Genomic DNA, 24,191 nt, shown 5'->3' on the forward strand with positions numbered 1-24,191 from the left:
TTCACGGATACTAGTCAGACTGGTTTTTGCTGAGCCACAAGGAGAACTTCTGTAGCTATTTCTTTGTAATATAATCTTCTTTACTGTGTCAATCATTACCATGCACTAATGTCATTTTACAGGCTTACCTTATTATGATAAATCTTTTTTTATAATGTCAATGTAGTTATTGTTTGCTTTAAATAAAAGAGTCACAGCTTCACCAGGGGGGAAAAAGAGTTATAATCCTAAATAAATAGGAAGGAGTCCCCATTGTGGCTCAGTGGGTTAAGAACCTGACTAGTTCCATGAGGATGAGGGTGTGATCCCTGGCCTCACTCACTGGATTAAGATCCTGCGTTGCCACAAGCCTGGGAATTGACCCCTGGCCGGGAAACCTCCATACACTGCAGGTGCAGCCCTAAAAAAAAATAACATAAATAGGTAAAGTGAAAGAGAAAGTATGTTGGGGACTATTGGCCATGGTGAGGCAGTCAATTTACTTCTTCTTTCTCCTTATCCAGGGAACAGAAGACGTGTCTGCAAATGTCCCAGGTGAGTCTCCAATAACCCCTGGGCCTGCTCATCCAGGCAGCCTTGGACACAGGTCCTGGCTTCCCAGGCAGCAGATGGTGGGAACCTTCCCCAGAGAGTGGCTATGGCAGTGGAGTCTGGGCCAGGGGGTCAGCATGACGCCTGAGGGAGAAGCAGAAGGCTGCCTCTGAGGAGAAAATGGAGGCCCAGGTTAGGCTGAACGGGAGAAACAGGGTGACTTTAGGAAAAGTTGTCTTATTTGGCCTAGAGCCAGAAAACCCATCTGAAGAATTTTCCCAATTCATCCTAGCTCCTCAAAAGATCTGAGGTCTCTTTATCTGGATGATTCCAGCTGGGTTTTGCTGTTGTTGTTTTAGGGCTGCACCCGCACCCGCGGCATATGGACGTTCCCAGGCTAGGGGTCAATTCAGAGCTGTAGCCACTGACCTATACCACAGCCACAGCGATGCCAGATCCTTAACCCACTGAGCGAGGCCAGGGATTGAACCCGAATCCTCTTGGACACTAGTCAGAATCGTTGTCACTGCACCATAACGGGCACTCCTATTGTTTTCTTAAGAAAATTTTCTTGGTCTAGCTTTTTTTTTTTTTTTTTTTTGAGAGAGAGAGGCAACCAACTTTATCACCTGAACCAAAGAAATAATGGCCTCAATGCCTAATTTCCTTGTGGCAGTTCAGGGCCTTGACTCGCTGCCAAGGACTGGAGTGGAAGACAGGAGGACCAGAGGTAGGGGCGCTTAGCTCTCTGGCAAGTTCAAGTGACTTTTTCCATCTGATTCCAGCCCATGATCATTCAGAAATGGTCAGGAAACAAACAATAAAAACAGGATCTGGAAGACAGTCCTCAGTCTCCTCTCTCCTTGGAGCTCAGACAGAGGCAGCCCTGCACTAACGCCTAACGACAACCACCCCCACCCCCACCCTAGCCAGCCTAGCACTGTGATGGGAGTTACTCGGGATCTTGCTTATCCTTGAAAAACCCCATGGGGGAGAGATCATGGTGCCATGTCACAGCTCACTGGCTCAGAAATCAGGAAACCTACCCAAGGTGGCAAGACACGATTACACTCCAGTTATCAATAATAATAACAGCCATTTGATGAAATCTAAAGTGTACCAATTACTTGCAAACTGTAAAGCAGTTATTGTGACCATCATTGTACAGATGAGGAAACTGAGGTCTAGGACATTTAGTGACTGGTCCAAGGCCATGCTGCTAGCAACCTACAGAGCTGCAACTTCTATCCAAAGCCTGGGTTCCTTCCTGTGGTCGGGGACTGGGGCAGGAGCAGGTGAAGGAGAACCAAATGTATTCATCTGTTCCTTTCAGTAGATGAAAATATTTAAAGTTTCATCCCTGGGGTTTGCATTTCACAATCCCTGAGAGTCCTCTGTGGGAACCCAAGTTCAGTGTCTCATACATCATTATTTTTAAACAATGAAAATGTTAAGAATTTTCAGTGCATATGCTAGAGATGATATATCAAAGGAATAAAGACTATTTCTATTTTGTTTATTTATTTATTTTTTTTTTATTTTTTTGGCTGAGCTGGTGGTCTGTGGAAATTCCCCAGGCCAGGGATTAAACTCGCACCACAGCAGCCACCCAAGCTTCTGCAGTGACGATGCTGGGTCTTTAACCCACTGCACCACCAGGGAACTCCCAGGGATAAAGACTCTTTAAAAGCAGAGAAGGATTTTTAGCAACTTCAGTATCTGGAGTACAGTTGGAGCTTTTGGAGAAGTGTCCCTTTTCTTTATCTTTTCTGACAATCCTGATTTTGAAATGAATAACCGAGACTAAAACCCTCCCCTGAAATACAAAGCTCTGCAGATGAAAAATTAGAGGAATTAGTCCACCTGAGTTAATGTACTCAGTGATGATCCAGGGTTGTTCAACTTCAACAAAGAGGTTTTAGAGGGTGGCGTGTGTAGACATGACACTCACAATGAATCAGCCCATTTAAGAGGTGTTAGCCTAGTTCTGAATTAACACATTTTTAGTGTGATATCAAATTTGGGTTGTCAAAGGGACTCTTAAGCAAAGTAGCTCTGCTTGGCTGACGGTGGTGGTTCGTTCACATCCTCCCCATGACTGTGAGCCTCCCGAGGGCTGAGAATCAGGTCGGCAGAAGGCTTTGAGCTTCTCTCACCTCCATGGAGACCTTGACAAAGACTCCAAGAAGCTAGACTAACCAGGTCCAGATCCTGGTTCCACCACCTCCTAGTTATATGACCTTGGGCATGTTCTCTAACCTTGCTAGTGGCTACCGTTTGGGTTGCCATGAGGGTGAAATAAGATGGCACACTGGAGTTCCAGCTGTGGCTCAGCAGGTTATGAACCCAACTTGCATCCACAAGAATTTGGGTTTGATCCCTGGCCTCGCTCAGTGGGTTAAGGATCCAGCATTGTCGTGAGCTGTGGTGTAGGTTGCAGACATGGCTCGGATCCTGTATTGCTGTGGCTCTGGCGTGTGCAGGCAACTGAATTTGACCCCTAGCCTGGGAACTTCCATATGCTCCAGGTGCGGCTCTAAAAAGAAAAAAAAAAAGATGGCACAGCCAAGGGCATGTTGCTGAGGTCATTCACCCAGTCCCATGCTGGTGCCCCAGGAACCCATCCTTGGAGCCCATGCAAGCTGGGAGGCTGGGGTTAGGGCGGGGTGGACGTGCATCGCACTGCAGGGGCTCTTGCTGCAATGACGGTCGCCTCTCTTCCAGGCCCGTGGTCAGACAGGGAGGCAAGGCCAGCCCTTCAGAGAGATTCATCTAACATGGCGACATGCCCCACGCAGCAGCCACTACAAGACCTCAAACTGAGACCTCTCCGGGCAGGAGAGCAAGGGTCCTTTCCTTTCCGTTTCCCCAGCCTTCCTTCCTTCCTTAAGTATTCTTCTCATTATTATTATTTCCATGGGGGTGGGGTGGGAAGGGTGACTTTTTCTTTGGGTGTTTACTTTAATTGACACAAAACGAGACTCTATCACGTCTTTGGTACACCGCAGGGGTTCGAACACCGTTGTGCTCACACACACAACGGTGAAGGGTGGGCAGGCCAGAGCTACCGCAAGCTGTGTTCTCAGAACCAGGCTGCGAGAACTGGTGGGGGGTGGGGAGGCCCTCGGCACCCACACAGGCCAAACCTCTCCCCCTGCCCCCCATTTTACAAAGGAGTGAGGCTGAGGCCCAGAGATGGGGGGTGGCTGGATCAGAGCCCCAGCAAGGCTCCAGGCTCATCCTCCACAGCATTTGGGCCTCTCTTCCAGGGGCCTCTGTCTCAGCTGGGGGAGCTGTGTCTCCCACCTCAAGGAAACAAGGTTTGCTTGGGCACCTGTGATAGACTCTGCACTGTGCCCAGAGCCCCGGGGAGGCAATGCAGTAAGTCAAGGGGACGTGACAGAGGTCTACGGTGCAGTTGAACAGGATCAGATATATTTTTTTAATAATCCAGCATGAAGTTATATAGATAACAGGAATTCCTCAAATAGAGTGGAAGGGCTGAACTGAATCCTGGAAAGTGAACAACACGACCTCTAAAGGAAATCCAATGCAAAAAATCTCTAAGTGGAGACACAGTGGCTCTCCCAGGGGACCCATGAAAGAGGGGAAGCCGCCCTTTGCAAATATGATTTGAGCATCGCGAATGTCGAACGGAGGTCGGCCCTCTCTAAATGTGAGATCTGATATTGGAACGTGCTCCTCGGATCATTGATGGGTTTTTTTGGTTTGTAAACGCAGAATTATGACCGAGTAGCTGGCCTCCCCTGGACCAGCAGCTGTGGATATGGGGCAGACTCTGATGAGGAGGCTAGGAGCCCAGACTGCTGCCCTCTACGCGCATTTCCTCTCTTAACCATGTTGTACAAGAAATGCGTGCTCGCTGGAAGAAAAAACTAAATAATAAGAATCACCCATAATTCTTTACTTCTGGTATAACTCATTGTTAATATTATGGTGTACATTCTTCCTGATTATTTTCTATGCACATATATAAAATGTATACTTTTTAAAAATGGAATTGTACTATGCTTTTAGAAGTGGTTTTAATAAACATTTCTGCTATATTTTTAATGGCAAGATCGCATTCCATTTTTGGTTGTGCCATAACTATGACTTGACATTTGATTGTTTCCAATTTTCCACTACAATAATAACAAATACTTCTAAAAGACTACACACATCTTTAGGATAAATACCTAAAATCACCAGGTCACTGCTGCCTTTCACCTTGGACTCCCCATTTTCTCATCAATCAAAACCGATTTGTCTCTTCCTGTATCATGTTCCTTTCCTTTTCTTTCTTGGTAACAGATGAGCTGATACTCAGCTCAGCATAAATCACAAAATCTTCATTTTGTTGTTCAGGAAAAATATACATACTGAACAGTGTGGTAATCGTTAGGCTTATGTACAGCACCAAGCCTTACCATGAACACTCACAGAGCCAGCCTCAGGTCAGAAATAGAACTTTCCCTGCCCTCCAGAAACTGCCTTCCACGACAACTTTAATTGCTAGAAACTATCTACTTTTAGAGGAGTTCCCCCTGTAGCCCAGCAGGTTAAGGATCTGGTGTGTCTCTGTGGTGGGGTGGTTTGATCCCCAGCTTGGGAACTTCCATAAGCCTTGGGTACAGCACTTAAAAAATATATATATATACTTTTAGAGAACAAAAGTCAAGAGGAAAATGTGGGAGTTCCATTGCTCAGCAGTAAGGAACCCAACGTGTATCCATGAGGACTTGGGTTTGATTCCTGGCCTCACTCAGTGGGTCAAGGATCTGGTATTGCTGTGGCTATGGTGTAGGCCGGCAGCTGCAGCTCTGATTTGACCCCTAGCCTGGGGACTTCCAGATGCTGCAGGTGTGGCCCTAAAAAAAAGAAAAAAAAAAAAAAGAGGAAATTGTATCCCCAGAGTGGGAAAGCAGACGTGAAACCTGAGGAAATTCCTTTGCTGCAGAATCTGGCTCTTGCCCCCTCCTCCCCAACCTATGAAGCTAAACAGAGCAGTGGGTGAGGGGGACATCCCAGGGACCAAGGTCCAGCTTGGAGCAGTGTCAAGCTCTGGGCTGTCTCTGGGTTCCCTGGAAAAGGTGAGGAGAAGCATCCAGCCAAGGGTTCTCCTTGCGAGGATGGTGAAGCACCAGTCTCAGAGAATCTGAGTCAGGGGTGAAGCCAGGAAAAGGGCATTTCCTCTCCAACCTGCAGCTCAGGTGGCGAGCAGCTGGGGAGAGCACACAGGAGGCTCCAGAGGAGGTTTAGAGGGTTGAATTGTTATTTTTTTTCATACCCTATACAAAAGGATTCCACTTAACCACAAATAAAATGGTAAATAATAATTTGGAGATTAAAACTATCAACATAGGGAGAAAAAGCATTCATCAGCCTGGCCCTCAAGACCAGGAAGAAAACAGAAAGCCTATCTGCGGCCCATGAGGCTTAAAGCACACTGGGGTGGGCTGCAAATCTAGGCTCAGGGCTTGCCAAAAACCACAGACCTCCAAACCTCTTGTTCTACGCAGACGGAAGGAGCGCCCACAGCACAAAGCTGGAGGCCTCAGGTTCGAACAGCAAAATTTTACTTGTCAGTCCCTAGCCCGAAGACTTTTTTTTTTTTTTCTATTTTTCTTTTTTTAGGTCTGCACCTGTTGCATATGGAAGTTCCTGGGCTAGGGGTCAAATCGGGGCTGTAGGTGCTGGCCTTCACCACAGCCACAGCTACGCCAGATCCCCATTGCCTCTGTGACCTATACCACAACTTGTGGCAACGCCAGACACCTGACCCACTGAGTGAGGCCAGGGACTGAACCCACATCCTCATGGACACTAGGTTGGGTTCTTAACCTGCTGAGCCACAATGGGAAATCCAAGCACTGCAGGTTTTTTGTTTGATTTTTAAATTTTCCTGTGTGAAAGAGGCTCACAATACATTTTTGGACCCTGAAAAACAGGAAGTAGAGAAACAACTTCTGTATTAGGCAGTAAACTTGGTTATCAGCTGGCTGGAATCCAGCCTCAGTGTGGTTCATTTAACCAACATATATTTACTGAACAAAAATATATCCTACTTGTGGAAGGAAAAAGATAAATTGGCCGTTTCTTTCTCCAGCTTTTAAACTGCTTGTAAGACAGCCCATCCTGTGCATGGAAATCCCTTGTGATTCTTCAACTATTGGGTCAGAGAGAATTCTCCCCCCATTTTTTTTTTTTATAACAAGAAGGTGCCCCTCTCTCCTGCCCTGGGTCTGCGTGCAAATCCTCCCTGCACAGGATATTCAAGACTCAGGGGCAGGCCCCCCTTAACCCACTCTGAAAAGTAGGCTTGAGCAGTGCTTCTGCACCAAAGGGAACGGACTGAGGCCACCATGGCCTGAGATTAGGTTAAGTGCAGTGGCTGGGAAAGCGGCTTCCTGGCTCTGCTACTTATTAACTGTGTGTTTTCCAGCAAGTGACCTCTCAACACCTCAGAGTAACAAATACATGTACGTTGAAAAAATGAACTTGCACTGAATTTCTCAAAATTAATGTAGTACCAATTACATTCTGAGTACAGCCACTCATTCTCATTCTTCCAGTTTCTATTCCCAAAAAGGATACATGGCAACAATTCCTGATGTATCCACGTGCTACATATACCTAGGGTCTCAGCCCCAGTGTGCGGGGGACCACAGCCCCTCAGGTACACGTCACAAGAGCTCTGTCCCAGACAGAAGCATCCTCTGCACTGTGAGCTGAAGGTCTCTGGAGGCTGGCACCACCCCGTGTTTCAGGTAGGGCTTATCCACTGCCCTAGAGAGCTTTACCATCCTTGGAACCATTGGATGTGGCCAGCAGAGCAGGAAAGGCATGTGCTTTATCACTGGTCTCTTTTCAGCAAATTCCAACTGTTATTCCACTTTACAGATGAGTAAACTCAGGCACATACAGGACATTTCCATCAGTTGCCCAAGATCATACGACTATAATCTTGTGGGATCAGGTCTCAATCCACAGCCCAAATTCTTAACAGCTCTGCTATATTGAATATTTTATAATCTGTTTTTAACCTTAAAGTTAAGCAAATACAGGCCTCAGAAATGTTGTGGATTTGGTTCCAGACCACCACAATAAAGCAAGTCATGAAAATTTTTTGGTTTCCCAGTGCATATAAAACTTATGTTTACGCTATACTTAAGTCTACTATGTGTACAATAGCTTCGTGTCTAAAAAATGTACATGGCTTAATTAAAAAAAAATTTTTTTAGGGCCACACCTGAGGCATATGGAAATTCCTGGGCTAGGTAGGGGTCAAATCAGAGGTGCAGCTGCCAGCCCACACCACAGCCACAGCCAGGGCAATGCAAGATCCGAGCCACATCTGCAAGTTACACTGCAGCTTGTGGAAACAACGGATCCTTAACACACTAAGAGAGGCCAGGGATTGAACCTGCATCCTCAAGGACACTATGTCAGGTTCTTAACCTGATGAGCCACAACAGGAATTCCTGAAAATTTTATTGCTAAAAATGTTAACCATCACTTGCACTTTCAGCACGTCGCAGCAATAACATCAAAGGCTACTGCTCACAGACCACCAAAACAAATATAATAATGAAAAAGCTTTGAAATATTATGAGAATGACCAAAATGTGACAGAGACACAAAGTGGAAAAACGCTGTTGGAAAAAAATGGCATCCATAGATTTTGCTCCATGCATGGTTGCCGCAAACCTTCCATTTATAGAAAACACAGTATCGGAGTTCCCGTCGTGGCTCAGTGGTTAACGAATCCAACTAGGAACCATGAGGTTGCAGGTTCGATCCCTGGCCTTGCTCAGTGGGTTAAGGATCTGGCGTTGCTGTGAGCTGTGGTGAAGATTGCAGATGCGGCTTGGATCCCGCGTTGCTGTGGCTCTGGCGTAGGCTGGTGGCTACAGCTCCAATTAGACCCCTAGCCTGGGAACCTCCACATGCCGAGGGAGCGGCCCAAGAAAATGGCAAAAAGACATACACACACACACACACAAAGAAAGAAAAACAGTATCTATAAAGGACAGTAAAGCCAAGCACAATAAAACAAGGTCTGCCTGTAGAGCACCTAAAAATTCTCTCAGCCTAAAGCCTCTCTTGGTGGCATAGCGGATTAAGGACCTGGTGTTGTCACTGCTGTGGCTCTATTCACTGCTGTGGCACTGGTTTGATTGCTGGCTTCAAAACTTCCTGATGCTGCGGGTGTGGCCAAAAAAATTTCTCTAAAAGTCTATAAGCACCTCAAAACCAAATTTATTTTTTTAACTATGCAGCCACAGATAGAAAATGAAGGTCACCACCTGCTCTGAAATTTGACAGATGGGAAGAAGAATGTTCTAGAACAAAAGTAGAACAGTCTCTGAAGTCAGGGTGAGGTTCCTGCTTCTACCATGAATACCACGCCGAGGGGCCAAGAAATGCAGCTCCGGGAGACAGTTCAGTGACAGCTGACTCATTTGTCTGAGATGAGATGAGCAAGGGAAAGGCTGCACTGACTACTGGTGCCGATGACTTCATTCCATTCTGTGAATGAAATTTTACCCGTTTCCTGCCTGAGATGCACAGATAAGTGTGGCAGAGGCTGCAAGTTGCTGTCCGAACAGCCATTCTCCCCTTCTTGCTTCCTAACGGAACCTTGATTTTATGACAGGTGCAATGTGCCTGGCCCAAAGACTGCATTTCCCAGGCATCCTTGTAGCCAAGTGTGGCTAGTAAAGACTTCGAAGGGGCTAACTCAGCAGGAAGCTTTTGCTCTTTCCACCCCGTTTCCTCCTCCTTCCTGCCTGGAACAGAACGTGATCAGGGGTAAAACTGAGGCCACAGGTCCAGGATGTGAAGCAGAATGACAGAAGCCTGGGTTCCCGGATGACATGAAGCCTCCACACAAACCCCTGGACTGCCTACTGCACCCGTGCAGCTAACCGGTACACACTAGCAAAGACCTGGGTCCTCAGCCCCAATTTCTAGAACCACCTCTCAAAGCTCTCGAGGCAATTTAGTAAATTCCTGTGAGATTCCTCTGTAGGGCTGATGAGCACACTCATCTAAAATAACTAAAAGCAGACTTCCCGTCATGGCTCGGTGGTTAATGAATCCAACTAGTATCCATGAGGAGTTGGGTTCGATCCCTGGCCTTACTCAGTGGGTTAAGCATCCAGTGTTGCCCTGAACTATGGTGTAGACCACAGATTCAGCTTGGACCCCGAGTTGCTGTGGCAGTGGTGTAGGTTGGCAGCTGCAGTGCCAATTCAACCCCTAACCTGGGAACCTCCATATGCCGTAGGTGCGGCCCTAAAAAGAAAAAAGATGAAAAGTAAAACAGCTAAAAGCAACACAGTCTTGTGTTAAGAATGAAAGGAAACCTAAAATGCACCTCTAATATGTTCAGAAGGGGAAAGCTCCCAAAACAGTCATGAACGCCAACAAACAAGGTGTTTCCTTTTAAGGTACATTTTCGCTTTAGAGGGGAAATGACACCAAAGTCCCTTGTTTGAAGGCAGCCCTTGATCAGTGGCTGAATGCAGTCTTCAAATGGAGTAAAAAGACCAACGCTGACAGGAAATTGGCAGAATATCACACAACCCACATGGTGTAGGAGACCAACTGCGGAGAGCAGGAGGTCAGAAGCTCACCTAGAAAAAGGAGACAATGGAAAGACGTGGGAACTCCTTTCAGAACCAGAGCAAGGAGCACCATCGCTTGAGAGACAAGAACACCTCAGCGGGTCTCTGTAAGAGTACTGTGTGTGGCCTAAAAAACTTCACCTTGCTGTATTTTCATTACATTCCTGCCTCAGAGCACCCTGAGAGTAGATTTTTTTTTTTTTTTTTTTTTTGGCTTTTTATGGCCACACCCGTGGCATATGGACGTTCCCAGGCTAGGGGTTGAATTGGAGCTACAGCCGCCAGCCTATGCCACAGCCACAGCAAAGCGGGATCCAAGCCATGTCTGCAACCTACACCACAGCTCATGGCAATGCCAGATCCTTAACCCACCGAGCGATGCCAGGGATTGAACCCGCAACCTCATGGTGATTAGGCGGATTCGTTTCTGCTGTGCCACAACGGGATCACCAAGTGTAAAGTCTCTCTTGTTCACCACTCTACCCCTGGGACTCAGGGCTCAATAAAAACTAAAAGTCCTCAGTTACCTACTCTACTGGCCTGTCCCCTCTCCCAACCACTTTTTATCCCATTGTGGCCAGAGTGGTCTTAAAACACAATTCATTTGCATCTCTCCCTTCCCCTCCCCTCCCATCGCTCCCCAGTAATTAGGTCACGGGTGAGCATTAACCTCACTATAATTTTGGTACTTTTTTACTTTTCTGTATCCACCAACAGTCTATAAGGTCCAGGAGGCCAGGACCCTGCTCCTTCCCAGTGCCTGGCACTTAAAAATTCCATGAATGGTTGAAGGGGGCATATCCTGCTACGTTAAATGCCTTTTGCTTTTATCATGCACACATATGCTTAAATTATTAACTAGCATGAAGCACTTTGCACTTTTTTGCACAGGCAAAATTCCCTCACACCCAGGAGCCTATGCTTTATTATATTTGCTAGACGATGCACAGGAGTGTAACACTTCGGGGCAAGAAGTTTTTTGGAAAAAGAAAAAAACCCTTTCTATCATGTGTGTATATTGACAGAAATTCCAATATAGCTTTGTGAATGGATTATTCTATCACTGTCCCTTAATGCAAACAGTTTTTGTTTTGTTTTTTGCTTTTTAGGGCTGCACCCTTGGCATATGGAATTCCCAGGCTAGGGGCTGGATCGGAGCTACAGCTGCTGGCCTACACCACAGCCACAGCCTCAGCAACGCCAAATCCGAGCCACATCTGCGAACTACACTGCAGCTCAGGGCAACACCAGATCCTTTAATCCACTGAGTGAGGCCAGGGACAGAACCCGAATCCTTGCGGATACTAATCAGCTGGTTACTGCTGAGCCACAATAGGAATTCCAATGCAAGCTGTTTTTAAACTGTGCATCTCAACTCATCAGCAAGTCATAAAACCAACTGTCTTGATGAGCATTAACCAAATAATCGAAAGTATCAGGATCAGAGTACAACACATAGGCATTGGTTTTGTAAAACTTGTTTCAGAATTAGATACTTTATGTGCATAAAGGGTAATATTCTTACTGGTTACCAGGGAAAAAAAGGAAAGCATGCCATCTGCGAAGCGCTGTTTCTATTTGTTGGGATGTTGTTTACCATCAAGTCTCTACTAGGGGGCAAGGGGCATCAAGCGGTTTATTTGAAGGTGCATTTTCAGTCTTTATTTTGCTATTACAGAATTCCATTATTTTACTTCTTTGGTGTTTTCTATCTTTTCCCATTTTGGGTGGAAAATGCATCTTGCCACTCTGCAAATGTAACAAACCTCAATTACCTGGATGCCTAAAGAAATACACCGATTAAAAAAAAAATGTACACCAACAGAGTTCAAAGCACACTAAATTTAACTTTTCTTGATGACTCAGGACTTAGTCATTGGGGGTAAATTCCGTTCAGTACCCGAGAAATCCTTATCTGCCACATTTAAGAGGGAAGGTACTTCATAAAATAAGGGAGCATCCAAGAGGCTCCTTGGGAGGGAAGCCAGTTTTCTCAGGAGCACGTAGGTGTTGCTTCAGAGGCCTGAGAGTCTGCATTTCTCACAAGCTCTCAGGTGATGCTGATGCTGGCTAGAGACCACGCTGTGATTCTGGAGAGAATCCCAGATGCTGCAAGGATAAGCAGTGATGCCAGGCCTCGTCTACACCCCCTGGACGAATGGCTCCAGATGTGGCTGGTGGGACCCACAGTGAGGACCCATGGGTAGGAAACATTCTAAAACCTCCGGTAAGAGTGAATCTCTCTGAAAATATACCAAAACAGCACAAACGGATCCTTGGTCTCTACCACCTTAGCTTGTGTGGAATAAGACAACCCATCCCCCGTTCCTCCTTGGCAGGGCTGAGTATACACACCCCACTGCACCAGCAGCCTGGGCAGAGCTGTCTCGGGGGCCCCCCCTCCCAGTCACACACTACTCACTTCGTCAGAGAGTCCCCGCCATCCTCAGGGTGAGCATAAGGGGCAGGAACCGGTAAACATTAACCCAACTCCCCCCCTTAGAATCTGGGGATGGTGCCCACCTACCTCTGCTTCTCATCCTACTGGTGACACAGAAACAGGATGAGATGGTGACAGATGTTTTCTTACCTTCTTTACATGCAGACCCTTGGCAAATGCAGACAGCCACGTTCTCTTACCTCCACATTCCCTCCCCTCATACCTCTGGCACCTGTCACATTTATACAGACGGGTTCACAAAACACTTTTCAAATGTGCATTTCTTTAATTTTTTAAAAATATACACAGGAGAAGCCATGTGTTTTACATAGGAATACACACATTAACAAAGCATTTCTTATAGTTTTCCAAAACTCTATTATATCAGTCTGAAATTTATAAATTAAATACATCAGAACCTTTTAAGTTAAAATGAAATCCCTGAAACTACTGGATATGCTAGATTTTTCTCAAGATCAAATGAACAGAGAATGTGAATATGGTTTGTGTTAAATAAGGTTTATTGTTAGCTTTATTGCCTATAGTCTATAAGATGCAACTTTTATTGTGCCTTTGCAAACAGGGTACATTTCTTAAAAAACTGATCAAAATTTTCCATACATATAGCTCTATATGATAGATTACAGTGCAACACTATTGTTACATAATTATAGAAATACTATAGAACCCAAGAGCACAGGGTAAGCAAAAGAAATACAATCCTGAGCCATCTGAACAAGATGATTTGATGAATTCTTTTAAGTTTAGAAAACATGGATGGGGAAAAAAAATACATGCACACTGCAGTCTTGAGCAAAATACATTAAAGACCTGTTCCTTGCTAGACACAGGTGGGGGTTAAAGGTGAATTTCAGACCCATGCACACTCACTCACGCTGCCATTATCTTCTCCTGCTTCCCTCCCATCCCCAGTACATTCACTCCCACCCCTTCCCCAAAGATCAGGCACTACGTCCTAGTGAACCCCCCATCTGCCTTGCTGGAGAATAGTAAGTGACTGTTAAAATAAGAATGTAGGTCATCAATCATAATATGAAACAAAGCATGTGCTCGAAGCCAATGCCAGCTGCTTCTGCCTCTTTGGAAGTCAATGAAGCAGATACTCACTACAGTTTAAAACTGCAGAGGAAAATGTTTTGAAAATGAACTTGTTTCTCTCCCTGTGTCATGACGTAAAATCAACAGTGGGAAAAACTCACCCTAAAACTAATCTGCCTCATCTGCTATTAAAATACATCTGTCATTCTATTTTTGGTATCTATTCAATTATAGTTTAATAAGAACAGTTCATGAAGCTTGTACTTTCCCAAGGTACACACCACCGTGCTAAACCAAACCTGCCACAGCTGGACAGGCTTATGAAGCACCATCCCTTCCGTGTATCACGCAAGTGTGCTCACATCCCCTCAAGACCACAGCCTTCTAGTGTTACCGAAGGTCATGTACGTAGAGTTAAGTAATGAAAGGTATTTGGTTTGTGTTTTCACCTTACACGTCCTGGCGATGAAATGAACCAAACATGCCTCCAGGCCTTCCCTGAAAAGAACCTGAGTCACTGACTAAGCAGACTGACCAGCCTGATGGTCAATCTACTTCATCAGAGGTTGAGCTGGAAAACCAGAGGGCTAACGTCTACCAGCAGCTTGTCTCGTGCAGATAAACCAAGAGTTCTTGGTTTCTGCAGTATTTACTGTCCCAGAGGCTAAAGCCTCCGAGGCGGAAATAACTCACGGCATAAGACACACTGAACTTAAACTGCACACCCCGCGGGACTACCTGGAGAGAAAAAAGGATCCTCGTTCCCCACATAAAGTGGTGTGAGTTTTAGTGTCTCTGTACACATCAGCTGCTTCAGAAAAAAAAAAAAAAATCAAAAGATTGACTTCATAACTTTCTTAGTTTCAATTAAATGCTCATACACTCACAAAATACACACCCTATGAAGATGAGGTGGCTCTTTTCTTCAAAATTTTAAAAATTAAGAGGCACCAATACCCGTTCATTTATGGATTAGAAATGTCAAATAATCACCACTAAAACAACAGAAATGGCATCATCTGTGACAATCACAGAAAGGAGAAGAAAGATTGAAAGACAACTTAGCCACCGTGCTTCAGACTGTACTGGGAAGCACAGATGCTCTAAAAGTCAGAATCTAAGGATCTGATACGGTTTCATGGGTTTAGCGCAGTCCCTTGGCCTTTGTCCACAGCTGGTAAGTGGACATGGTTTCCTAACTGGAAATTTAAGGAACCACTCTGAAATTCTGTTTTCAACATACAGTTACGACTGTATACATCTTTGCTCTCTCACAAGCTTTTGCAAGAGGGCAGAGCGTGGCACAACGCCTCCTTCCACACTGCAGACCTGCAGCCTCAGCACTGATGCGGTCCTACCAACACCGGCAAAGGTATTTCTAGGGTAGAAAGGACAGCATGCTGAATTTCAGCATCTTTGGTTAAGGTCTGGTCTCTTCAAAGCCACCTGTCTCCTTCACATTCACCATGCATTTAAAGAAGGTCGCAAGATAACATGTGCCTGTTTAACTGTCACATCAGTAGAGTTTCAAATTGGTGGCCCTACCCCTACCCTTGCCCAGTGAGACCACAGAGACCTGGCACAGGAAGCTGTAAAGTCAAATGCTTCAGGTAAAGTATGTTCTTTCTGAGGTTTCATGAACTGCACAGAAAACCGTCAACAGGATTCCCAACACCGGGAGAGGGACAGAGCAGAGCTCTCTCAGGCTTCTGTCCTTGAAGGTGGCCTGAGCCAGCTATGTGAAGTGTCTGGCCACCAAAAACATTTACCACCAGTCTAGAGCAATGTCTATACTGTTCGAACCTTACACAAAGCCTAAATGTTGTGTAGGTGTTTGAGGTGGAAAGGTAAGAACAAGCTGTGATTAAAACTAAATCTGGCCTAATGAAAAAAAAAAAGAAAAAAGGTGTGTGTGTGTGGGGGGGAGATCACACTCTGGGTTTTAATACAAAGGAAAAAATATATAATAAACCGGTCTTACATCCTCAACCAGAGCGCTGCCTGGAATTTTCTACCTTCTCCTTCTGGAGTCCAAGGAGCTTCTCTGCTTTTCTTCACTGAATTAGTGGGGAGAGGATTCCACCAGGAAAGGGGAATCACGGGGCAGAAGTCACTGGGCAGCCAAGCCAGAGATGGGGCAGAGCGAGCACTCTGAGCCGGGCCCATCACCCCCTAGCTAAGCCCCATGGCACACGGGAACCTCAGCAGAGGCCTGATCACACACTGCCACCAAACAGTCCCCCCTCCTTCACCAAAAGACGCCCGCTCTCCCAGGTCAATATCTCGGGCTACACCATCCAGGCCTGTCCATCAGAGCAGATGGTTTCCAAATGACTTAGCACCAAGTCTGTTATCTCCCTGCCCGGCAAACCAAGTCAGTCCGCAGTTTGAAATGCCAAGTGTCCCATTTCTCTTTGCTTCAGTGTACTCTTCTCTTTTCATTTTCTCATGGAAGGTTCCTGGATTTGATATTCAGTTCCATGTCAGATGAAATCGAGTAGTAAAGTATTTGGTGATTTCCATAAGACAGGCTTCTCAAACTGAAGTAACTTCATGGGTTTAAGTCAGAATTATGTCCACAGGAGTCTTTTTCCATGCAGTTCGTGATACAGAGAAAGACTCGTACACATGGCTGTTTTTGGACAGTGCATTACATGAAGGTACCTCACAAGAGAAAAGACCATTATCTGTATCCATTAGAGTAATATACAGATTCACAGTCAATGAGATGATACACTTTGCAGAAAAGAGGCATTGAACAGTATATTATTCAAATACAAAAAGGGCATAAACATATTCTGCACTACAGAAAATCCGCTAGCTTCTATCTTCAAGGACTGAAAGCGATGAGTCTGGAAACTGCGTCTTAGGACTGGAACATGCTTCTTCCCTTCCAGATACACAATGTTTGATGCTGGTGCACATATACACACGCGCACACACAACACTGTGTCTGTAGTGATATACAAATGCAGGAGACAGCCAAGTCCTGAAGGCAGATTTCAGAGAAGAGGGGTCACCAAGACCAAGAGAGCAAACAGCCACTGAAGAACATTCTAACTTCGGAATTTGTTTTATTGAACACACTTTTAAAACGAGCACCTCTTGGCAAGAAAAGCAAAGAAACAACGGTACTGCTTCCACTCTGTTCTAGTGGAAGCCTTCTCACGCCGACCTGCTAATAAATTTGTGATGGAATTTTTTAACGGGCAGCCCACTGGGGCTACAGGCAGAGCACAGATGCAGGTCTGCTGACTTCTCGGCGAGAGCTGGAGCAAAGGAAAACATCAGAAAGCAAATGTAGAATCTATCACAGCTTTCTTTCATAAGCCAAAAACAAACAAACAAACAAAAAAACAAACGCAAAAACAAAAAAAAAAAAAACCTGGCAAATTCGTTTCAGAACCACAATTCAGTTTTTCAAACTTTTTTTCTGAAGAATTTTCATTTAATTATGTATACGTAACAGGAAATAAAACCTTTCACAAACATCCTCAAGGCTTACAGTTACCAAGAAAATGACAAAAAGTAAAAGCAGGAGAAATATTAAACACATGGCGGGGAGGTCAATTTCTGTTTCTGCTCTTAAAAAGTAAAAAAATCACCATATAATTAAGTACAAAAACCTGCATTGAATGACAACTGCTGGTGTATTTACTTGATCAGAAATGAAGACCAAGAATATAATAAAGCCCTATGATAATATTTATCTGGAGCACACTCCCCTCCGTGTGTACACACTAAAATGTTGGCAAAGTTTCTGGAGCATTAGCTTATATAAACATGGGAGTCCTTGGTTAGCTGCATTAAATGGAACGTTCTCTTCTGAAATGCGCCCTCGATTCAGTTTCACTTACAAATTGCAAACTAGAGTTATTTCTTCAGAAAAATATCTGTTTGGCATCTCCTGGACTTTGTTCCATTGGGCAATATGGACATTTTAATCTAAAGACAAGAAAGAAAACATCGAATCAAGGAACAGGATCAGTACCGAGCATTCAATTTTCATCTAGGTATAGCAAACCTTTAACAATTACACACACACACACACACACACGTCTGTTTTTTCCTTCAAGCGTAAAAAGTGTGCTTTCCCTTAATGTAACAGCCAAGTTTGAATGGTCACAAATACACACTGTCCAAGCAAAACTCTAAACTGAAAGGCTCTTTTTCAGTGGATGAGTGAAAATTATTTTGTGAACAAAACAAAGACAACTGTTCTGAAAATTGCTTTGGGGGTTTCAAAACTCAATCCAATTTTTCTTGTCCAAGGCTTAGCTTGCACCTATCTCGAAAAGACTTTCAGATGCATCGGTGTCACAAGCCACACCCATGCAGTAAATGTGACACCAGCTGCTAAGCCGACAGGGCATGCAGCCTTTGTGCCCCATCGTGGCACACGATGCCCTGGAGTGGCGCACAGAACCAGCATGGTCTGAACCAAGATCAAGCCTGGAGCCTAGGCACCCCACCCCCTGCACCCCCTGGGTGCTTTAGTACATGCCAGTTCCTCCTCTCAAAATAAAGACTTCACCATAAGGGATGTGAAATGAACTCCAATGTAAAACTGTCTCGCTGTCTAAGGTAGAAATGGCGGGGGGAGTTAAAGCTCTTTTTTTAGAGCCACACCTACAGCATATGGAAGTTCCCCAGGCTAGGGGTCAAATTAGAGCTGCAGCTGCTGGCCTACACCACAGCCACGGCCACAGCAATGTGCAATCTGAGCCGCATCGTCGACCTACACCACAGCTCAGGGCAACGTCAGATCCTTAACCCACTGAGCGAGGCTAGGGATCGAACCCCCATTCTCTTGAATGCTAGTCAGGTCCGATACTGCAGAGCCGTGACAGAACTCCTACAAATAAGGTTTTAAAACTGTTTTGTAAAAGTTGGGTTCCTTACGTATAAAAATCATAAATGTATATACGCTATGAAGTAGTCATTCTAATTCTACAAATTTATAAATCACATATTGGTAAGGTAATTCACTTTACATTAACAAAAATTAAATGTTCATCATCAGGGAACTGGCTATGTAAATTGTATTTCATATGGCAGAATACTCTGCAGCTTTAAAAAAGAACAGGGGCTCTTTCTATATCACAAAGAGGACCTTCAAGATGTATCACAAAGTTACAAACAAAAACCAAAAAAAAAAAAAAGATATGTCACTAAGTGACAAATGCAAAGTTCAGAAGAGTATATATAGTACGTTACCATCTGTGTAAGTGGCAGGGGAGGGGCTGGGATGACAATATACCATTCACCCAAAAAGTTAAGAGTTAAAGACCATGCTTATAAATCTAATCAATAAATCCATGAACAAATTTAAGACTGACAAAAGATGTACCGCCCACTATGCTAAATGAATAGTTAAATATATTTTTGAATTCTAGCTGCATTTATTTATCCTTATTACTTATCTTCTAAGTTCCAAAGAGTATTCTTTTAAACTCATATTTAAAAAGTCAGACACTTACTTGCTACCATTAAACATTTTATTCAGGGCATCTCTTGATATAATATGACCACAGACCAATTTCATGGGTGGATTGTTATCTGTTGTTTGCTGACGAAGAATAGGACAGGCAAATATCGAGTGATACCAGCACTTTTTACCAAGGTCCACTTCAATCTGTTATTTTTTTCAAAAGAGTTAAAAAGCTCAAGTTATATTTCAGAAAACCATCTGCAGGTTAATAATGCATTCTGTAGCAAAGAACATTCATTAAGCCTACTTATCTGAAGGTAACTTTTAAACTCTTCTAAACTAGATGGATGGTCTCAGGGATTCAAAGTAGTAGCTCATAATTCTAAACTAACCCTCACAATTATCTGAAATAACACTCCATAACAACCAAATTCTGATGTCTTAGAGCAAGAGTCAAAAGCAAGGCAGTGCCCTAGAAATCACACACTAGAAAACTCAGGATGTGTGGGAGAGTAAATCCGCCAGATATCCCGACTGTTTTTAGGACACACTTAGCAAGGTGATGCAATTCAGTGTGATAATTCCTTTAAAGGCAGACAAAACATCGTTTACTGCTCTGTGGGCCTCAGATCTGGGTCTCCCATGTTTTCTGTGGAACTGTCCAGAGAAATCACCTGAAACAAGGGCTTTCAACTAAAGTTCAGCAGGACAAGTCACAATCCATCCATCTGAGCCCACCGCACTTTTATCACCTCTCTTTGCAGTGAACAAAACAAAAGCTGTGAAATCATCTTAGCAAAGAGGGTTAGCACGTTACAGAGGCTCCATGATGTCAGTTCATTATTTTTCCTTCTAAATCTAAGATGGCTATTAATATGAAAGACTGTCACCCAGACTCTTTTCTATGAGTGCTGTTCATCGCTTGCATGAGCAGCAGCCACGCAGGGCACTGCCTGTGTCCTGATCTCTCTCAGGACTGGGAACACACCTGCGCCTTTAATCATAACAGATCTCTGAGAAGCTGGGGCAACGCGACAGTTACCAGCTGGCAAGGTAACTACAGACAAAGCTGCGCACAGGGTGGTAGAAAAAAGCAAAAAGCCAAACGCGAATTAGCCCTTCAGGGTCGGAGACACAGTTGTAACAAGAACAGTAATTCCCATTAAACTGTCAGAGGCCCAGTGCAAACACACACATGATGACCTCTGACCTCTGTTATTCCATGTCATGACTACTACTTGATGACCTACTACACGGCCCATATTATTATTCTAAGCAAACCTCTATCATCTCTAGCATTTAACAGCCCCATAAACAGAAGGATGGTCCCCATTTTAGAGATGGACAAACTACTGCTTTGACAAGTTAGAGCTAGCAAGTGACTGGAGCAGATATTTAAAACCATGGCCCGTTCCTCTACAACAGTGGATGCGCAGCACTGGGGGTCACTGATGACCGCAGGTGTCACTGGGGTGATCTTTGACAGCTATATACTTATTTTAATTGGTATTAGAAACATAAAACTGGCACAAACCAATGAGCTCATAAATATCAATGTCTAAGACAAACTAAATCCAATCAAGTTGACTCATCACTTTTAGATTTTAAAAAATTAATGTTACAAGTGTGATTTACCAATTGTGCCGTGGAATATACCACGTGCTCCAGTATACACCACCCTCCTCTCTTCTAATACTCTCCTCTTCCGAGGTTTCCTTTCCTCTGATGCCTGCCACTCTAAGTCTGAAAGGTAAGAAAACTCCAGTACCTCCAGAATGTCCTAGCTGCCCACTTCCATGTTTAATCATGTCTACATGGACATAAAAGAATCCCTGCCGTATGGTTACAATAATGCTCCCTGAGGAAAAGGCAAGACAGACATTTTAAATCCTTAACATCTATTTTCTTCTAATGACAGGAGAGGTAATAACCAATAGAAATGGAACTCACGGGTAGTTCATCTTTCTGGTTCCAAACTCCAGTGCACTGCCTCTGTTCAATCACAGCTTTGATATTAATTAAAGCTGGCAGCGCCACACAACCTGCAGAGAAACTGGGAGGACAGGAGAGGAAATGTTAATGCCAGGCCAGGCGTCAGGAAGTTGGTCCCAGGACAAGACAATTCTTCCAGATTCCGTGCTGCGTGTAGAGGGCCCTGGTCGCTGGACTCAGAGCATCACAAAGCCCCCTGTTTTGCTAAACGAGAGCACATCCATGTGCACACATGCATGTTTACAAAACCACTAGACTGAATAAGCTCTGTTTACCAGTCATTAGTGGCCTTCCTGACATTCATGCTACTCTGACACATTTTCTTGCCCAGTTCTTTCCACACCCAGATCACCTCTGTCCAGAGCAGAAGCACACACTGCTCAGCTCTGCAAGTGCTGGCTGTCAACTCTCCCTGTAGGACTGTCCTCAGTTGAAGACAGAGACCTGACTGGGGTCACGTTCGATGAATGCTCCACACGAGGACACAACTCCAGAGGCCACCACAGCTGCAGAGCTCCCTGGGGTGGCCCAAGGCCTTCGATGACTCATCATAGTCCAACCTGTCCCTCTGCCTGACCTGCAATCCTGGCGCTCGTTAGAGTTAAGGGCACCTGTCTGTCTCCATGTGCAGATGGGCTGCACCTTATTCACCTCTCTGTCCTTCATAATGCCTAAGGTGCAGCAGAGATTCAAAACACTTGAGGAATTAAACGAACACTGGAAAAGTTACTTCTTAAAATGGGGTTTTTTTGTTTTGTTTTTTTGCTTGTAGGGCTGCACTGAAGCACATGGAAGTTCCTAGACTAGGAGTCTAATCACAATGACTACTGCTGGCCTATGCCAGAGCCACAGCAACGCCAGATCCGAGCTGTGTCTGCGACCTACACCACAGCTCATGGCAAGGCCGGATCCTTAACCCACTGAGTGTGGACGGGATGGAACCCACATCCTCATGGATCCCAGTCAGGTTCGTTAACCAATGAGCTACAACGGGAACTCCTTAAAATAGGTTCTTAAACTTTTTGATTTCAGGACCTCTTTAAAGGCTTAAATATAAGGATCTCAAAGAGCATCTGTTTTTGTGGGTTATATCTATCATTATTTATTGTACTAGAAATTAAAACAGAGAAATCCTTAAAATATTAATGCACTTAAAAATCATCAAATCATGTTATCATAAATAACATTCTCACAAAAAACAAGTCTCTTTTCCAAACCAAAATTAGACGAGTGGCAATGTTTTACATTTTCACAAATCTTTCTAATGTCTCCCTTAACAGAAGTCAGGTGGATTCTTACACCTTCCTCTGCATTCAACCCCCTGCAATGTCATCTTTTGGCTGACGTGTAAGTGACAAAAATCTAGCCTCACACACATATGCAGTGTTTTAATCGCCTTTCCAGATAACTGTGGATATTGTTCTTTAATGCCTCACCAAAACTCAACAAGAAGCAGTTTTTCAAAGGTTACGTGCAAAGTGGAATCTGAGTCTTGCCATTGGATTTTTGTACCCTGCTCCACTAAAACCCAACAGTCTTGTTCTCTGAATGAGCCTTTTACCCATGCGTGATCTTCTAAGATCACAATGATTTCCCAAGTGGTAGCACATTTCATTACATAATATAAAATCCAATTTCCTTATTACCACCATCAATCTCATCAGAAATGTTCTAAAGCACTGGGAAGCTGCCCAGCTCACAGAGGTAGGGGGCCCACATTTTCCCAAAGTCTATTTTAGCTTAAAATCTTGAATGTATTACTATGGCAAAAGATACCACCAGTTGCTTTCCCAACGTGACAGGCTTATTACTTTACTCATCTGACAAAAACCTGAATGTGAATAACTAGAGTCTGTCTTTTAGTGGTTTTTCAAGTGAAACCTATGTTCCAGGGAAAAAAGCAACTATTTTTTTAGCTCATAACTCAAACATCATACAGACGCTTTTCTTAAGACAGTGGCCATGCTGCCTCAGGAAATGGCGTGAAGCTTAAGGGCTTCATCTGAACTTCCAATTTGGGCAGAGTATTCAAAAGATGTGTATTCAAAGGCAGAGTAAAACTAAAACATCTGCAAGTGTGTGGGGGTGAGGAATACAGCAAGCTCCTGTGGGGGTTGGGACCACTGCCCCCATCTGCTGAGGCTGAAGCAGTTTAACCCACAGCGTGAGCACAGAGGAAAAGGCTCTCAGAGACCCTCGAAGGATCAGAGACCACACTGATAGCTGCTGCTCTAAAGCTCTGTAATACCAACTGTGACGATCTCTTGAAATACCAACTATACTCTTCCTCGGAAAGACAAATGTTCTACCAGCTTTAAACATCAAGAACTAGACAACAAATTAAGCAGAACTGACCAGTGCGGTGCATATTTCAACAACGGACAGGGCCAAGCTCCATACCTGACGCTGAGTGGGGACTCCACAGAGAGCCCCAGAAGGGCACAGGCATCCCGTGTGAAGATGTCACAGATGTCAGCCCACTGGTTTGCATCAAGCAGGTGAACATACGGTGAGTTCTCAATCCCTTGTCTCAGGTACACGAGGCTTCCCATCAAAACCTGAATGTCTAAACAAAAGCAGCAGCAATTTGGGGGTGTGAATGTTCACCTAAAATACAACCTTCGAGTAATACACTGAAAAAGGCAAGAATTCCCCCAGTTGACATGGCCTAAAATTACTTCTCAGTAACACCTTTGGAAATTCGGGGGGGGGGGCGGTTCTTGGAGTTCCTTCCGTGGTTAACGAATCCAACTAGGAACCATGAGGTTGCGGGTTCGACCCCTGGCCTCGCTCAGTGGGTTAAGGATCCAACGCTGCTGTGAGCTGTGGTATAGGTTGCAGATGCGGCTCAGATCCCGAGTTGCTCTGGCGTAGGCTGGCAGCTACAGCTCCAATTTGACCCCTAGCCTAGGAATCTCCATATGCCACGGGAGCGGCCCTAGAAATGGCAAAAAAAAAAAAAAAAAAAAAAAATTCTGGAGGGGTTCTTGCTGTGGCACAGTGGGTTAAGAATCTAACGGCAGTGGCTCAGGTCAGCGCAAAGGTGTGGGTTTGATCCCTGGCCCAGCGCAGTGGGTTAAAAGATCCTGCATAGCTGCAGCTCAGA

General features: G+C 44.6%; 2 protein-coding genes across 9 annotated transcripts in view; one reads left to right on the plus strand and one right to left on the minus strand.

The window, feature by feature from the left end:
* The window catches only part of CD8A (CD8a molecule), a 30,541-nt gene extending 25,930 nt beyond the window's left edge, over window positions 1-4,611 (plus strand). For 3 of the 7 annotated variants that reach the window (XR_002342155.1, XM_005662394.3, XM_021085821.1), the window contains 2 exons: window positions 504-534; window positions 3,256-4,611. Coding sequence is in view for 5 of the 7 variants with exons in the window: in XM_005662394.3 (XP_005662451.1) it covers window positions 504-534; window positions 3,256-3,307 (83 nt within the window). In the remaining 2 variants the exon portion in view is untranslated. 7 annotated transcript variants of the gene reach the window in all.
* Window positions 12,867-24,191, minus strand: part of RMND5A (required for meiotic nuclear division 5 homolog A) — a 58,829-nt gene continuing 47,504 nt past the window's right edge. The window contains exons 6-10 of one of the 2 annotated variants that reach the window (XM_021087279.1): window positions 23,486-23,651; window positions 21,044-21,146; window positions 19,143-19,297; window positions 17,520-17,607; window positions 12,867-16,931 (exon numbers count right to left, since the gene is read on the minus strand). In XM_021087279.1, coding sequence (XP_020942938.1) covers window positions 17,544-17,607; window positions 19,143-19,297; window positions 21,044-21,146; window positions 23,486-23,651 — 488 coding nt within the window. In that variant the 3' untranslated portion in view covers window positions 12,867-16,931; window positions 17,520-17,543. Of the gene's footprint in view, window positions 17,608-19,142; window positions 19,298-21,043; window positions 21,147-23,485; window positions 23,652-24,191 lie in introns of both variants that reach the window. The other variant, XM_021087278.1, reaches the window with a different exon arrangement.

The sequence above is a fragment of the Sus scrofa genome, chromosome 3 (assembly GCF_000003025.6).
Source record: "Sus scrofa isolate TJ Tabasco breed Duroc chromosome 3, Sscrofa11.1, whole genome shotgun sequence".
NCBI lineage: Eukaryota > Metazoa > Chordata > Mammalia > Artiodactyla > Suidae > Sus > Sus scrofa.